General features: G+C 40.1%; 1 protein-coding gene across 5 annotated transcripts in view; it reads right to left on the bottom strand.

Annotated features, from left to right (window-relative positions):
* Window positions 1-15,373, bottom strand: part of SPATS2L (spermatogenesis associated serine rich 2 like) — a 166,999-nt gene that overhangs the window by 139,583 nt on the left and 12,043 nt on the right. For all 5 annotated transcript variants that reach the window (XM_058549526.1, XM_058549530.1, XM_058549531.1 and 2 more), the window contains exon 2: window positions 4,511-4,560. In XM_058549526.1, the coding sequence (XP_058405509.1) occupies window positions 4,511-4,560 (50 nt within the window). The remainder of the gene's footprint in view (window positions 1-4,510; window positions 4,561-15,373) is intronic.

The raw sequence follows: 15,373 nt of genomic DNA, 5'->3' as shown, positions 1-15,373 counted from the left end.
GTCCAAGCTGTTTTCATTTTACATGTTTTGAACATGTATCCCCAAATACGTTTGGCTGTTTGTTTATAATTCATATACATATATTATTATATTAACATGTTATATACCTTATGAAACATGAACAAAATAGAAAAAGGGAATGGCAGACTTGATGTAATGTTTTGCTAAAAATGATTATCTCAAGGCAAATGTGGGGTGAAGTTCATGATTGATTAACTGCAGTGGATATAATCCATATGTCTTTCAGATAATTTAGCATTTTGAGGTCCAGCTTCTTGCCAGATCTGATTCGATAGTCATTGTCAGTACCTCATGATGTGACTGACAAAGAGTTCATGCTAAACCTTGCCATTTTCTTGTTGCCTACAATATTAAAATGATCTTCCATTTATGGGAATTCTCTGCAGAATCTTTTTAAGATTCTGTTAGTTTGTGAGGGTTTGTTGAAACTAAAATATAGAGTTTGTAAATCCAGTTAACCAGGCATGATATATTTCCCAAAATAGCCAAAGTTGATGAACCAGTGGGGAAGCCACTGTGAAGGGGAGGCTTCACCTCCCTCCCTCCAGGTGATACCCAGCCACCTGACATGCGGACCCAGGGACGATGCCAGTGTCAACACAATCACCACCAGTTATCATAATGTTGCATGATAATAAAATGAAAGCAAATCCAAGTTCTAATCAATTTCTTTCCCACCCAAATGAATCCTCTCCAGAGCTCCATGGGGTCCACATCCCACTTTGGAGGCCACTGTACCACACAGCCAGGCAGCAGTTTACTTCTAGAGCCACTTAGAATCACAGGAACCTCCAGGCCTAAAACTATGCAGGACAAAACTAAAAGGACAAACCAACCCAGGTCAAAAAGACAGTTATTTTGCATTTTAAAAAACTTTTTAAATTATGATCTATATAACCCACAACCAGAAAAGCACATAAAACATTAATGTTTCATGTAATACATTGGCTATTACCCATGTAACTACCAGCCCAGTCAAAAAACAGAACATTGCCAGCACTCCCAGAAGCCCTCCAGGTCCCTTCTCTTCCCCAGTGTTACTTCCAGATTCTTTCAGTAATAAATGCCTGGCTTTTCTTTATAGTATTAGCCACTTATGCGTGTAGCCCTTAGCAAAAGAGTTTACTTTTGTCTGTTTTCACACTTTATATAAATGGAAGAGTGCTATGTATTATTTTGTATCCTCTTTCTTTCAACGTTATATCTGTGAGATACATCTGTGTTATTGTGTGTAGCTCTAGTTTATTCTTTTTTCATTGCTGTATAGTATTCAATCTTATGATTACACCACAATTTATTCATCCACTCTACTAGTGATAGATATTTTGGACATTTCTAATTTGAAATTAATACAAACAATGCTGCTAAGAACATTTTACAGCGGTCTCTGGATGCACGAGTATATATTTCTCTAGAATACACACACATACACACACACGTGAGTGGAACTGCTGGGTACTATTTAACTTAACTTTTTAAAAAACCTAAGGGAAGGTAATTCTAGTGTATTGCTTGGCAATCACTTTTAATATTAACTAACTCTTATGTAGCCATGAGGAAAGCTCATTAAATGACTAGATTTATCTTTCCCTAGACTTGCACTCCTGCACACTCATTAAATTTGAACCATGATATTAAATGCATTTAACTCTGTTAAAAAACAGTTTGAAAATTTCCAATACCAATTCCTCCCAAATTCTCCCCCCCCACATATATACTTTTTACATATAATCACATTTTTCCTTTTAATGAAGGTCAATATTGTGTCTACTGGGAGAACAAAATGTTCATTCAAATTTTAAAGAAATTTTTCACCAAAAGTTTTCAAGTTAACACTCACATTGATCAAGCATGGAAACCAAAAATGTTAATCCTATAACCCAACTGAGGAGTACAAATACAAATAACAGAGACCAATTCCAACTCCGGAGTCTCCAGCATTTCTTTACCATCATGAGTAATCTCCAAATGGACTGCATAAATGGGACATACTTCGATGACATATTGTGACACCAGCAAAACCTGCTCATTGGTCTCCCACTGTCTTATTGATAATAAACATAATAACATTTATTATAGTGCCAGGCACTTTCTGCATATCAGTTCTTATATACAATGCTGTTTTAATCCTCAAAACAACCCTATGTGACAGGTACTATTATTATTCCCATTTTACCAAAGGAAACCGAGGCACAGAGAGGGAAGGTAACCTGACCAAGGTCCCATGGCTGTAAGTAGTGGAGCTGGAAATTGAAACCAAGCTTCCTGGTGCCTCCGTCCATACTCTACTATGCTGCCTGGCAACATGTTAGTTTTGTTGTTGGCATTGTTTTTATTATTTTGATAACAATAAGAATAGTTCTTTAAGACTAGGGCAAAATGTGTGAACCATAGGGGAATCTATGTACATTTGTTTTGATTTATGAAAATTTTGTGAAAGTGGTTGTAACCAAGCAACTCTAATTCTGGGAGAACTAATTAAGAAATGAATTAAGGGATTCAATGGATACCCAAATTAGTCATTAGGGCTCGAAGATCTGGAGTTCTGGTCTAAATCCAGCTTTGGCACGTGCATCCAAAATAAACACGGCAGATAAGTACCACAGCTCACAATTAAAACGGGTTTATATGGCTTAGGCATCCACATGGGAGAGGCCTCTTCCTAATTGAATTCGGACACCTCTTCAGTTATTGTGAGTTTCATTTGCCATCTCCCTACTCTTTTGCAACTGCTGGCAACAGGATTATGCTGAGGGAGAAATCATTTCAATCAGTGATGTCTGTAGAACGAGCATAGCAAGATAAAAGAAAGCCTTTGAACTGTAATTAGAAAATTCCTTAAGTGTGCTCACGTGACATATGTTTGAGACTACTACCAACTGGCAAGATGAGTTACAGAATGTACGTTCAATGTCACCATTCTGGGATAAGCAGCCAGTAAAAGTCGTGTTCCAACATGCGATTAGAGGAATCTTTTGCAGGCCAAACATTCCTGCTTTCCACCTCTAATATGATTAGTGACAGACAGCTGGAGGCATCTCATTCTCCTGACAGAAATATGATCAGAATTGTTTTCAAATTGGTACATCTTTCCATCAAGCTGTTCGTTGCCTTCCAGCAGAATAAACAGAGTTTCTGATTATTTGGTACATTTCAAGAAAACAGGAATTGATTTTGCCCTTGCTTGTCTGATGGGGAGAAAGCTGCCAGAATTTACATAGTAACTCTTCAGTGGCCTAATGGAAAGAAAAACTAAGCAGTGTGTGTGTGACACAGAGAGAGAGAGAGAGAGAGAGAGAATCAACCAGTACTTTCCATAATAATTCTCTTTGAACACCTATAAAGAAAGTATTTTCATGGTGATTCAGATTTCAGATATGAGGAAGTAAAATATTCTATTCCATTCATGGAAAACAACCAACTGCCACCAGTGTTATTGGCTCTTTTCAAAAAGTTACAGTTGTCTCACTACTAAAGTTTCAGGGTTATGGAAAAAGAATCAAGTTCAGATCAAACATTCATGGAAATATCCAGGTGCAATGAGACCTCATTAATTTGGACTACCTCAATTTGGAATTTACAATAATTTGACAGGGTCTGAACCAGAGATGATCTTTTTACAACGAATATATGGCTTTCTAAGCAAATTAATTTAAATAAGCAAGATTGCTGGGGGAAGAAATAAAAATATTTCAGAGGAAGTGTGATGAACCAAAAATAACAACACGCTTCCTGTCCAGCAAATACTTTTGAAGAACCCATTCAAATGCAATAACTGATGACAATAATAATCAGCATGTAACTGAATGCCAATCTTGTATAGTTCACTCAACACACGTGAGCTATACACATCACAACAACTCTGCAAGATGGGTATAATTCTCCCCATCTCAGAGAGGAGGAAGCCGGGGATCAGAGAAGCAGGCGGCGTGCAAAGACCGCACAATTACTAGGCAGCAGAAGCAGGGTGCAAAGCCAGGCTGTCTGGCTCAAAAGCCTGTGTCCTTTCACTCCCACTCAAGGCTGAGTGAGCACCGAAGGTTGCAAGCCAGACTTCTGGATTCATTGGAGCAAGTTCTTCAACAACAGCAACAAGAGCAAACATGGGAACCACTGTGGGGTGGGAAGGCCCGCCGCTCTTCACCACGATCCCTTTCTACATCTCAAGGGCATCTACAAAAGACTTTTCTTTTGATACTTTGAAGTATTTTCCATGCATGAAACTACTCTAAAGAAATCCGTAGAAATGCTGATGCAGGTGGAGAAGGGGATGTAGATGGGGGAGGAGCGCCCAGGCCCACTGCCCCTCCCCCGCCCCATCATGAGTGACTTCAGTCTACACACCTATAAACAAGGACTCAGGGGTTGCCACCCCGAGAGGCTGAGAAAGGCTGTGACCAGGCCTCCTGGAGTCAGCGGCAGGTGCAGGCCCAGCTGGCCATGTGCACAGGAGGAGGATATGGGGAAGGGAAGGACCATCTCTACCTACCTGGGAATCCACGGAGATATTCCTGAAAGCAGCCTGGGTTCTGGAGCGCTCTAGGGAAAAAGGAAATTTGGGAGGTCAGATCTCACATTTAGCAGCCACACCACAATTTCATCATCACATCCACACCCAAGCACAGGATCTGGAGTCAGGCAGACGTGGAATCGGGCCTTACCTGTGACTTAATAGCTGTGTAGGTAGAGAACCTCTCTGTGCCTCAGTTTACTCAACTGTAAAATGCGGGATATTAATAGTACCTTCCTCACTATCCAGTCTTGAGAAGACAGGATAACACAATTCATGCAATGAATTTAGCACACAAGAGTAATATTTTAGGGGGCCAGCCTAGTGGTGTAGTGGTTAAGCTCGTGCGCTCCACTTTGGCGGCTCAGGGTTTGCAGGTTCAGATCCCGGGTGTGGACCTATGCACCACTTATCAAGCCATGCTGTGGCAGGTGTCCCACATATAAAGTAGAGGAGACAGGCATAGATATTAGTTCAGAGCCAATCCTCCTCAGCAAAAAGAGGAGGATTGGCAACAGATGTTAGCTGAGGGCTAATCTTCCTCACCAGAAAAAAAAAAAAAGAGTAATATTTTAATAACAACAATAGCTAACATTTATTGCTCGCTTAGAAATAGTGAGGCATTGCTCTAGGGCTCCAAATGGGCTAACTCTTCAATACTCTGAGGTGGGCACTATTACCACTGGCATTTTGCAGATATTGAAAACGAGGCACTGAAAGGTCAAATCACCTGTCTCATAAAAATATATGAGATAAGTGGTGGATCTGGGATTCTAACTGTGACCATCTGGCACTGGAGCCTGGACTCTAAATCACAATGACGTCCTGCTTAATTTATCACACATGGTAACTATTGTTATTATTGTTGCTGTAATATTCTCCTCTCTAAGAGATAGCCTATAATATCCACACAACCCCAGGGAACTTGCCATTCAGCTAGTAACCACTAAGGCAGAGAGACAGGGGCCAGGGTCATAAGCCAACCGACCAATCACTCAGTAAGTCAACAACTGCTTCAAGTGTTCCTTGAGAATCCCTGTGCATCCAATGCTCTGTTAAGCACTGTGTGGGGCTTCAAATGCTCGGGTCACTGATCCCGCAAAGTCAGCTCAAGCTCCATGAAACATCCGGGGAATGACAACAAGGAGTGAGCTCTGGAAAGGACAAGACAGGACCTCAGGATACTGGATGCGGTGCCTGGCTCAGCATCAACTCTCTGGGTGAACTTCTCCAAGTCAGCTGACTCTCTGGGTTTTATCTTTAAATGAGAGGACTGACCTAGAGGCTCTTAAGCCTTGAGATTCTAATCTGCAATTCTCTTCTCCCTTTCAATCAGACTAACCTTTCCCCCAACAGTCCATTTTTGAGAGAATATATTATAAGCCTTCATTTATCTAACAAACATTGACTGAACACGGCGCCACGCACCATGAATAGTGGCCAGGATATCAACACAAGACGTGGCCCACACTTTGTAACTAGTTCTGTGAGCATGATGAAGTTGTATGGCAAGAAATTTTGGCAATCAGAAGACCAGGGAAGAGTGCAGCCCTTAAGACAACTGTGCATGCCCGGTCTGCCCCAATCTGAACCCTGGGAGTGGCCCCAAAGAATTCTGCACCAATCCAAGATCCAGGGTCCCCGTGTCCCAGGGTCCCCAGTAGTCTGGCGGAGGCGGGGCCACACTAAGATGATGGAGCAGATAAAAACATTTGTGAAAATACAGCAGAAACCAGACAATAAGTGAGATGCTTGGGTTGAGGGTTAGGTTTGTTTTCTAAAAGTAATAGTGTTATATGTAATAAACCAAAGAGATGAGAAGGCAGCAGGCACTTAACTACTTGACTGTCTTGACTTTAATAAAGTATACCAATGGCCATTTTGATAGCAATCTTTTCTTTTATGTATGTGTGTGTGAGTGCGCATGCATGCCTGCTGCTTTGAAAAACACTGACTTCAACACAAGATGCTACTGACTTTATTTAAAGATCAGATCATCACTCTTAGATATATTTGCTTTCACAGAAACTCCTTGGAGGGGAATAATTCAGTGAGTATAATACTTCCATTAAAAAGAAACTGATTTTAAAATATGCTTTTCAAACTTTCGACAAAAACAGTTTTCTGATTTTCTTTATGTACCACAAAAGGCAAACACTGTTGCACTGACAATGTAATAAATAACATGAGTTGTCAAATGAGATATTAAACATTTATAGATTTAATTTTTAATAAAGACTTTTAAACACACCCCAAAATATCCATCAATCTTTGACATGGGAGGAAGTAGTGTTTTGGTAAAGTCCATCTCCTACCACAAGAGAAGTCAGCACAAGATGTTTATGGTTCTTAAAGAGGGCAATGATGGTATTCTTTACAGGATGGTTAAATATTTGCAGCATATAATTTTAGAAGGCACAAAATGGTAAAACACATAAAAACATATTATTTTGATAGGTATTCAGGTAACAGATATACCGTTTTTGTTATGTCTCTGCCAAAGCACCCTGTGCATGGGAATCTATAGAGAATTCAGTTTCTAAATTGGCTCGGAAAGGGATTCCAAAAACGTTTTAAGCAACAGCAACATAGTTGGAGTATGTGCATAAACTTCAAAGATGACAACTCTGACGAGAAGTACTCTCTTGGGTATAAAATTATGGCTTTCTTAAGCCTAGAAAGAAAAAAATTAAAATTTTAGCAGCAATTATCCCTGGGGTGAAGAATTATGGGTGATTTTTTCCTTTTTCTTTATAATTTTCTCTTCTTCCCAAACTTTCTATAATCAGCATGTATTACTTTAACAATTTGAAAAAGATCATTTTTCAATCTCATGATATATTATGGTAAATCGCTTGATGTAAAAAGTGAAAAGGCTTTGGAATCAGACAAACTTAGGTTCAAATCCCTGCTTATACACTTTCTAGCTTGGTGCTCTCAGATAAGTTACTCAGCAGCCCAAGTCACTCATAAAATGGAAATAAAAACATCTGCCTGAAAGCATCATTTTGACTATGAGAGGTGAGATACTAAAAGTGCTTAACACAGAGTAGGAGCCCCCAAAATGACAGTCACTCTTCTATCCATAGGACACAGGGAAGGGAAGTTAGGCTTTTCTAATAACAGTAAATAAATTTGCTGGTGTTTCTAAGTTGATGCTTCAGGTCATTAGTTTATAGAAACATTGCGAGTTTCTAACAAACAACTTTCAGAAATCTTCTAACAGTTCAAAGTTCAGAAAAAAAGAAAGTACAGGGTTCTACCCCACTCTCCCTTCCATCAGAACGACTGGCTTCCTACAGTCTGAGACTCTTGGGTTCACCTGTACCCGCTCCTCTGCTGCTGTGTTCAGAAATCCTCAGTCGGGACGGGAGTTGGGAGAAGGGTTAAAGCAGACCCACCAGCGCAGAGAGACGGAAACCACAGCTACCACAATCAAGACCTCTTCATACTGTCATTCCTTATGATTAAAGTGAGCAAAATAAATAACGGGACTGGTTAAATGAAGGGCGAGGGACAAGATCATAGATTCTCTGGCTTTTCTTTTTTTTTTTAAGGTAGCTATGTTGATATTTTCATTGTATTCATCTGAAGGTAGTTCAATCAGTTAGGTTTATGATAAAATATACGTACTCAACAAATTATGGCTGTTGGGCATATGTTGCCCTTGGATATATGTTGTTGTATCTTGACTACAGCAAGAAATATTGATTTACCTGGCTTTACTATCAAGTCAGGTATTTGTTGACATGTGGAAATGAAAAATATCAAAACCATGAAAAGCTTGATATATAGGTCAAATCCCATTTCAGCTCACTCCAAGGGACTGTCCCAAGTCCTCTGTTATATTGGAATTGTGTTCTCATGATGCTTGCCCGAGTCACAAATAACAGGAATTCTCATTATAATGGGATTTCCCACATAAATGAATATTGGTATAGATTTTTATGTAGTACAATTTACTGCAAAAAGTACAGTGCAAAAAAAAATCATTACAGACTTAACTTCTCCCTCCTCTCAGGTCTGGAGACACACCTTGCTTTCTACCTTGGGTATGTAATGGTCTCTCCTTTTCAGCGTCTGCTTACTCTTTGTTCCTCTCACAGTGCCTGGTACAGGGCAGATGCTCAAGACAGAGCTGATGAAGAAATGAGCTGAATGGAATGTGATACAAAAACAAATGAGGGAAATTCAGAATAGTTTCCTGCATAGAAGGAGACATAAAATTTAGAAATTGATTCAAGAGTTGTATAGCTGGCAGGTTTAGCCATCTCGGCTGGCATGCTCAAGGAGTCTGGAGCTCCGGGGACCTTCCAGTGGCTCCCTACTGCTAAGCGGTCACGAGGGCTTGTCTGAAACGTCCAGCACCTGGCTCACTCACTCCCGTCCCGGGGGGACGCCACAGAGACTTTTCAATCAGTAATTGCCTGAAACACCTTCATAAAGGTCCTACAGAATAGGCCGAGCTAGGGTGGCCAATGAACAAATCTTGTCCTTCCAAAGGACTGAGAAAAAGGGCCACCATGACTGTCTGGAGGCAACAAAAGGCTGAGAGGTGAGCCCACAGCAGCCCGGGGAGAGGAAGTAAGCGCAGCCCCAGGGGTGGGATTTACTCTCTTGGTGCCAGACTCAAGATCGCTTTCTGCACCCTTGCGACATGGCCAGGGCTGGGGAAACCAAGAGAGACGTCGAAAAGCTCACATGGACTACTACCAGCGCCAAAATTCCTAACTTCTTATTCTCTTCCCTTCTCCCCTCCAGCAACACGATTACTTTAATAATCAAAGAGTTTCCTATGTGTTTATAATGCAACCTTGGAATACATTTTTCTACCTGATAGTCTTTTTCTTTGAGGCTTTGTCACTGTAAGCGAAAATAATACATCAAATACACAAGTTTTGCTTCTATTTTGGAATAAACATAATATATCTAAATGCCTATTTTGATAAAGGTCTTTATTGTGTTCAAAGGAACCACCTATTGATGTCAAGGGCCTCCTCCCCTTATCAAGGAATATGCCGTGGGAGTGAGCGTCCATGCTTTGAGAGATTCCAAGCGAGGCACCAGGGGTTTCCAGGGCAGAGAAAGGACCTGTCCCATTATTACTGGATAAAGTATAAGCAAAGAGTTAAGAAGGTGTGATGAGGTCAGTCCCAGAAGTGGTGTATTTTTATATGTATTTTACAAATATTCATATTATTCATTTGAAAATATTTTAAATGGTAAATCAGCTCTTCCTTGAGAGGGATAACTTGTGGCCATAAACTAATTACTTAGAAACTAATCATAAAAGCAATTCTGAGTTAACCAAGCGGTTGCTCAGCACATTTAATCCTCCAAATGACCTTCGACTCTGCAGTAGTCATTATCTTCATGGGAGAGCTGAGGTCGGGAGCCAGGGCTCAGAGACAGGGAAGCGCTTGGCCCGCACCTCCAGGGTTAGACAGCTACTGAGCACTGGTGCCACATCTTGAGTCCAATCTGCAGGTGCCATATCGAGCTCTCTGTTCAGACTTCCAACTACTCACTAGTTGTGTGGAGAGCCCAAATTTAACTTTTTGGGCCCTTCCCACCTGCAACACAACCATGGGGGACATACTCTCAATAGGCCAAGTTTGTGGTCATGTTCTGTCAAGACCCATAACCTTCTTAGTTATAGGGCTCTGAGTGACCCTGTTTCTCCCTTGCAAGGACTAAAGTGACTTAAGGAAAACTGAAACAATTCTAAGGCAAGAATGTGTAAGCTCAAGGGCTATAGAAATTCAAGCAATCAAAAACCAAAGAGAGGGCCAGCCCCGTGGCTTAGCGGTTAAGTGAGTGCGCTCCACTGCTGGCGACCTGGGTTCGGATCCCGGGCACGCACCGACGCACCGCTTCTCCGGCCATGCTGAGGCCGTGTCCCACATACAGCAACTACAAGGATGTGCAGCTATGACATACAACTATCTACTGGGGCTTTGGGGGGAAAAATAAATAAATAAAATCTTTAAAAAAAAAAAAAAAAAAAAAAAAAAAACCAAAGAGAGCTTTATTGACTAGACAATAGTTGGTTATAAACTCTGCAACAAAGTACTTCTTGAATATGAAATATTACTACTAGGGTTTTTTTTTTTTCTTTCATTTTTACTAAGAACCGAAACCTACAAAATGACAAACCAGGATTATCCTATTAAAAGACAACTTCAATTGTTCCTTTGTTCTAAGAAACTGTGTTAGGTACTGACTGGCAATACCTATACCTTGATCTTCACATTAATTATGCATTTTTCCTACAAAATTGAAAGCCACACTACACGCTGTAAGTCAGATTTGAGAGCTGCCAAGATAAATGTTCCAAATGGCTGACTTTTTAAAGACAACCTGTCAGTTCACCAAGTAATTCTTTGGGGGTTTATCCCAGTATACTTTATGTCTCCCCCAGCTTAAAGCAATTATTACAGCTCTTTCCTGATGTAGCATCTTATCACTAAGGCTAAAGATTTTAACTTTCAATCCCTAATATACAAGTAACAAAACTTACAACGCCTTTTGACAGCATCAATTACTTTGGCTGTTATTGTTTAATTCCTATACTGACTTACGTGAAATACTCTGATTCCTAGGGAGATAAGTAATTCTGGCACAGTCCACGCTACTAAAACAAAGACGACTTTTGTATGATTGACTAAATAAATGTTCTCTTCCCTGAGGTTTGCTTTCATCAAATAATCATATGAATGTTTTATTTCCTTTAGTTAACACCTTATTTTAATGAGGCTTGATTCCAAAACATATAAGAACATACGCACACAAGAGGTACTATGTTGAGGAAGCCAAGAATTCCAGCCAAGTGTCCTATCTTTTATGTGGCACCAAGTGACATTTTCTAAAAAGCACAATGGTAACTATTCATTCCACCAGCCTTAAAAAGATAGGTACGAACTGCATGCCGGAGAGGAAAAGCTTAAGCTTTGAAATCAGACAGCTGGCTTCGAACACCATCTCCACCACCACTAACTCTTGTGACCTTGGGCAAACTGCTGATCTCCCCTCAGAGCTTTTTCATCTGGAAACTGGGGGTAGCAGATTTACCTCAAAGGGGTTGTGGAAGAGTTAAATGAGAATTTTTACGTAAAAAACCTAGAATATAACCTGGCACACTAGTAGACACTAAGAAATTGTTAGTTTTTTTCCACCTCTCCATAAAATACCATTAGTAATTCATTTTGAATCTGTTGTCTATGCACAAAGATAATGTAAAGGATATTAACTGGGGTGCTCTTTATGACAGCAAAGCACTGGAAATGGTCTAAGCATACGGAAATGATTACATTAAGATATATTCATATTGAAATGTATGCAGTCATTCCAAATTTTTTTCAAATAATATTTTATGACAAGGGAAATTGCTATCCTAGAATTTAAGTGAGGAAAGCAGACAAGAAACCCTGTAAAACAATAATAGCTCACATTTACTGAGCATTTACTATGAGCCAGGCAACATGCTATGTACTCCACATCCATTATCTTATTAATTCTTGCAATAAACCTACTAGATGCATGCTATTATTATCCCCATTTTACAGAAGTAGGAACCGAACTTTTGATACTTTAAGCAATTTACAGTCACTACATAAGTAGCACAGCCAGGACTGGAATGGCAAAGTGCCTGATTCCAAAGCACTTTTAACTAGTGTGTCACACTGATTGTTTAGTATAAACTTCCTAGGTCCACCACGAGGCTAGTTTAAACATACACACACACAGACACACACGTGTATGCACGCATACTCACAACCACATGTACATGCATATTTGCAAGGAAAACGCACCAGATAGTAACAATGACAATCTCTGGGTGATGAAATTTTAGCTGACTTTTAATTAGTTTTTATGCATTTCAGTATCTCTTCCAAATTCAATGAGTATGCATTATTTTTACAATCAGAAAAAAAATTTTTTCAAAAAAGAAAATGTGTGAATACTTTGCAAAATATAAAGTATTACACAAATACCAGTATTTTTATAAAGCAACAGTTTATTCCTTGACGCATTATGATTTGGGTTCCTCAGTACTATTTTTTTTTTTAATTTTATTTATTTATTTTTTCCCCCAAAGCCCCAGAGGATAGTTGTATGTCATAGCTGCACATCCTTCTACTTGCTGTATGTGGGACGCGGCCTCAGCGTGGCCGGAGAAGCGGTGCGTCGGTGAGCACCCCGGATCGAACCCGGGCCGCCAGCAGTGGAGCGCGCGCACTTAACCGCTAAGCCACGGGGCCAGCCCCTCAGTACTATTTTTTTAAATTATTCTTTCTTTCCATCGAGTCGAAGGTAAAAAGCATGTAAAAAACTATTTTGTACATGAATACAACAAAATATAGTACCGAAAGCACCATATAGGTATTTGAAAGACATCTGATGTTAATATAAAAAGTCAAAGAGTTTGTGAGGGGAAAAAAATCTCTTTTCAAATAATACAGAATTTTCCACTCAGAGGAAACACACTCATTAGTAAGGTGACGCCATCAGTGCGTTCTCCATCACGGTCATGTTAGTGATACTGTCGTGGAGCCATTTATGTAGACATCAGCACATTGTTTAGATGTGCCTCAGCCTGATTACTGTCTGTCCCAGGAGTTGTGACTACAATGAGGTGTGGGAGCAACACCCAAGGAGTGACTTCCTGTCACCCCACCAATCCGTTTTCAGAGCAACAATCCCATAAAGAGAACTGAATGATGTACTAAAAAGCAATTCCTCTGAACCAAACGAGTTCATAGGAGTTGAAATTATAGGTGAGGCATGAATTTATTTTACAAAATTGTTATTTTATTTTAAAACAAATTAAAAATAAGGTTATTTAGAAATGCTCTTTAGTAAATTTCTCAAAAGAAAAATTAACGCAATCCAAAAGTTAGTCCAAATTAATCTTGTTACACTTCATAATAGAGGTTCTATGCAATAAGTGGATCAAAAACAACACCATTACTAAGGCATTTGACTCAGTCTTTCCTGGCAAGAAAGTAAACACAAGTGAAAGATGATCAAACTAGTTAAAACAACAACAACAACTAACAAAATTTGCATAATGATGTCAAGAAGCATCTTGTAGAAAGTCACAGGCTCTATCTTTGGCCTGTCTTGGTTGACATTTTATCAACAACAGAGAAAGTACCATTCTCAAATGTGTAACTGATAAACAAGGGAAAGAAGTATCAATAATAGATTGAATTAAAAAAATTAGAATTCAAAAATGTCTGGATAGAGAGGAAAAATGATTTGACAGAAAGAGAGAAAATGTAACGAGGGTAAATGTAAGGGAGGACAGAAGGGAGACCAGGCTTTGTAGCAGCTGTGAAGAAAAGGACTTGGAGTTTTATTCCACTTTGGATATAAACGAGCAACTTGCTGCCCCTGATTTAAAACGGAGGCCCACACAATATCTGATTAGATAAATACAAGGTGCCTGAACTAGGGAGTGATCAGCGGCCCCGTGTTTTCTAGGGCTCAGAGAGCTCAGGAGTAGGGTGTTGAGTTCCAGATATCACTTGTAAAGTGACACGGGCAGAGTGACTGGGGCCCAGAGTGTTAACAGGATGGGAAAGCTCAGTCGAAAGAACTGGGACCCATCACCCTGAAAAGAGCAGACTTGGAGGAGGAGACACAATAGCCATGGTCAAGCCTTTGAAGAGCTCCCACACACAGAAGGTGACCGTCTATGCTGTGGCACTCCAAAGGCAATGCAAGACCAATGGGGAGGCTGCGGGGAAGCAGATGTCCGTGTTTCTGTCCACCTGTGCTTGATAACGAGTACTGGTTACAACCACAAATGAGACAAGGTCCAAATCTAAAGAGGCTTAAGATCTAGGAGCATCACAGATGACTGTCAGCAGAACTCCTCGGCACCACAAAACTGTTAACTCCTCATTCCTGTCTGAGTTCAAATGGCAGCCGTCTGACCAGGATACTGGACCAGGATACTGTAGAAAGGATTCCTGCATTCGGGGGATGTTAGACCACAGGATCCACCAGCCCCTTTCCAACGCCCACATTCGACGCTCTAATTTCATATCAGTACCTTTCATGAAGATACTCCTAGTGCATTTATGTAAGCAATGTCTAAATATGCCTCATCTTACTAAATGAGAAATAACTATAAATTTTAAATGCAATCCATAAGAGTCCAGAAGGTGAAAATCCACCAAAGTTTGGAAGTTATAAAATAACGTTGTCATGGCAACCTAAGCTGATATCCTCCATTGCAGCTGAAACAGTTCTTGCTCTGGGACTACCAGAACAATAAATAAGTTTATATATTCAACACCACAAACCAGCACTAAATAACATTTTAATGCTTTTATTTTTAATTTTTGAGGCAGCAGATTTACATATTCTCCTTGAGTGTTCACAATTTTAATATGACACTATACTGAGGCTATGGTATCACAGTGGGATGATCAATTCCATCAAGAGCCAGGGAAGTCACTGGAAGCCTAATGCACACTGAGCCCAGTCCACCATTCAGGCTTCACAGGGGAAATAAATGAGAAAGGACAAAGACCGTCTAGATCAAGACATCAGCAGTCACAGTAGCCAGCATAACATCCTCCATTTTCCCCTTTAAAAATTATAGGACTGCCCATGTTCCTATAACAAACCCTCGTCACTCAGATGTGGCAGTCTGTCAGCTCAGACGATCTCACCGCTGTGTATGGCACTCCAGTGAACGGGTTTTCTCGGTTATGTATTAGCAATCACTGTAGTATATGAAAGTCGGCCCACAGTGAGAACAATATTGCCTCCAATCAAAACCATTCTTTCCTCAGTATACTAAAGCGTTTTCCTCCTTCTTGCAAGCAA

This window comes from Diceros bicornis, chromosome 10 (assembly GCF_020826845.1).
Source record: "Diceros bicornis minor isolate mBicDic1 chromosome 10, mDicBic1.mat.cur, whole genome shotgun sequence".
In the NCBI taxonomy this organism is placed as follows: Eukaryota; Metazoa; Chordata; class Mammalia; order Perissodactyla; family Rhinocerotidae; genus Diceros; species Diceros bicornis.
The sequence above is the reverse complement of the archived record's forward strand: the minus strand, read 5'-3'. Positions and strand labels throughout refer to the sequence as shown.